This window comes from Fulmarus glacialis, unplaced genomic scaffold (assembly GCF_000690835.1).
Source record: "Fulmarus glacialis isolate BGI_N327 unplaced genomic scaffold, ASM69083v1 scaffold13459, whole genome shotgun sequence".
In the NCBI taxonomy this organism is placed as follows: domain Eukaryota; kingdom Metazoa; phylum Chordata; class Aves; order Procellariiformes; family Procellariidae; genus Fulmarus; species Fulmarus glacialis.
In genome coordinates, this window is record NW_009231469.1 from 39,278 (window position 1) to 41,961 (window position 2,684).

The 2,684-nt window shown below is 61.4% G+C and overlaps 1 protein-coding gene across 1 annotated transcript in view; it reads right to left on the minus strand.

The window, feature by feature from the left end:
* The window catches only part of NCOR2 (nuclear receptor corepressor 2), a gene marked incomplete at both ends in the record, with an annotated part of 39,980 nt that extends 38,261 nt beyond the window's left edge, over nucleotides 1-1,719 (minus strand). Inside the window, one exon of the mRNA XM_009584592.1 lies at nucleotides 1,164-1,719. Within this exon, the coding sequence (XP_009582887.1) occupies nucleotides 1,164-1,719 (556 nt within the window). The remainder of the gene's footprint in view (nucleotides 1-1,163) is intronic.
* Nucleotides 1,720-2,684: the final 965 nt, after the last annotated feature.

A 2,684-nucleotide genomic window follows, 5' to 3' on the forward strand; every position in this document is an offset into this window, starting at 1 on the left:
TGGTGGCCCTGAGGGGGGGTGGAGGCGCACGATGGCTCCCTACCGCCTCGTCCCGCTGCTTTGCTCAGTTGGTTTTTTAAATAGCCCCGTCCACAGCGTTGCGTACAGCCCGCCCGGCCTGGCAGCACCCGTCTCGCTGCCAAACTGCCCCCTGCAAGCCCACGGGAGGGATGTGGGATGTAAGATGCTGGATGCAGGACGTGGGATGCCAGCCTCTCATCCCAGCCCAGCTCCGAGGCAGGGAGCGGGGAGGGACTGCTGTCCCTAAGTGCGACGGCAGGGCGGACTCAGAGGTCCCTCCTGACCCAGGAGCTAGCGTGGATGGAAGCAGGAGCCATTATAGAAACCAGCGCTACAAAGACGCACATATTCACATATATTCTTTAAAAAAAAGGAGACCCTGTCCCCATTTGTGAGGCTCTTGGGTGGGGAGGGCTCTGTGGGAAGGGCCAGGAGGGGAACAGGATGTTTCTGCAAGGGGGAGGCCAGTGTTTCCCCTCCCGGTCCCCAAGAGCCACCCAGGAAGGGTCAGAGGCACCCTGGCTGCCGGCTGCCGGCCCCAGGGGTGGGGGGAGGGAAAAACAGGTGAAGACCCAGTGGCACGGCCCCAGGAAAGCTCGCACAGCCCACACCATTCTCCTGCCTTTACAGCCAGGATGGATAATTCACCCCCTACAAATCCAAGCAGCATCTCCGCCGAGGGAGCAACTCGCCCCCTCTCTGCACTGGGAACACGTCCCTGCCAGCGCCGACTCAGACAGAAACCGCTCCCAACCCCGGATGCTGGCGCACCAGCCTGCGTCTCTGCACAACTCTGCTGTCCCCGAGGGCACGTCCCACTCCATTGCATCACCCAGATGGGCTGCGGCCAGCAGATGCAGTGGCTCTGCACCCAACACCTGCCCGCGGCCATTGCCCAGTAGCACCCGTACGTTGGGACATCGGACTGCCCGTTGTGTCATGGCCCCTCTGCAAGCGATGGCCAAAGGGTCACGGCCATGTGGGGACACACTCCGGCACGTCCCTTCGCCTGGGGGAGCACCTGAGCGGTGATATTCCTAAGGAGGAGCTCATGAAAGTGCATGTGGGCACTGAGGCACGCAACAGAGATGCTCGTCTGGCCCTCGGGCTGCGCGTTTGCCCACCTCTCTCCCCGCTCCTACCTGCTCTTGTCCACAGCATCCTGCTCGTCCATCTCGTCCGCGCTGCAGGTTGCGCTGGAGTCGCTGTCAGGGTTCACCCCGGGGCCTTTACTGCCTTTATGGCTCTCCTTCTTCTCAGCCTTGGGCGTCCCCTCCGTCCCTGCTGTCCCTCCGCCGTTGACGCCGCTTTCTGCTTTCTTGTCATTCCCCTTGTCCTTCTCCTGGCTGTCTTCGCTCTCCTCCTTCTTCACCTCGTTCTTGCAGGGCTCTTCGCTCACCTTCTCCTCTGGCTCCTCCGTTTTCACCACGTCCACCACCAGGTCCTCCTGCACCTTCTCCTCGCTGCTGGGCGGCTCGGGAGCTGCCTCCGGCGGAGGGCTGGTGGCAGGAGCGGGGTTGGCGGGGGGAGCCGGGGGAGCGTCGGGAGGTGTCGGAGCCTCTTCCAACTTGACTGCCGGTTCTGCGCCGGAGTCACCTCCCGGCCCGGGTGGTGCCTTGGCCCCGTTTTCGCCTCCTTCTTTGGCTTCGGGCCTTGGCGAGGGAATGCTCTCGGTGTCGGAGCTGTTATTTACTGCAGCTGAGAAAAGGGAAGAAATAAAAATAAGGATCAGCCCGAGATTCTCGCTTCCCATATCGCTGCCTCCGCCCCCTCCCATGGGAGGAGAACGCCCTCGTTCCTCCGAAGGGGAGACGATCCCGGGGCTGGGAGAGCTGTGCCGGGATCCCCAGATCCAGAGTCTACTAAGCAAAGGGATGCTCTGGGGGCCGCTTTGCTTGTCCAGCACGACGACTGTTCTTAACCCCCACCCAAACGCAAAACCACATGCCCAAAAGCCTGGAGACCGAGCGACTGGGTTTTAAGGGAAAACCCTGGCTGCTGGCTGGATCCACAGGACAGGACCTGCTCCCTCCTCGCCCTCTCACCCATGGCTCTGGATCAGCTCTGCTTGCCCGGGGCCAAGCACCTCGCTGGCACCCTGCTCGCTGACTTACGTCGCCCGTGTCCCTGGCTCTGCCACCCCCGGGGCAGCTGGGGACCATCCCAAAACGCTGCGCGTGTTTGTTGTTATTTAAGCCGCCAGTGGCAGAAGAAAGGAGGTCAGGGTCGGTGAAAGCAAAGCGCTGGCAGTGCTGTGGGACAGGTTAATTATTACACGGAAAGGATCATTCTCAAATCTGCCACCAACGGCTTGAAGCGAGCTGGAAGCACAAGCATCCATGTACCACTGCAGATGGAGGTGCTGCCAAGAGATTGCTTCTACGGCTGGGGAGAGGATCGTTCCCTCCAAGCCTTCGCCGGACAAACATGGCCAGGGCCAAGAGCACCAGGAGACTTCCACGGTCCCATCTCAGCACAACCCCGCCGGGCACGGCTCTCATGCTCATGCCCAAAGGCTTCCTCCCACGCATTCCTTTACTTGTCTCTCTCCAGAGCAGCACAGACAGCTTTGAAACGCTGGCGAGATGAGTGACACAGAGGGACTGTGTCCCAAGAGCTGTACGTCGGAGCACATCCATCCTTCCTTGGCAGGAAAACGTGCC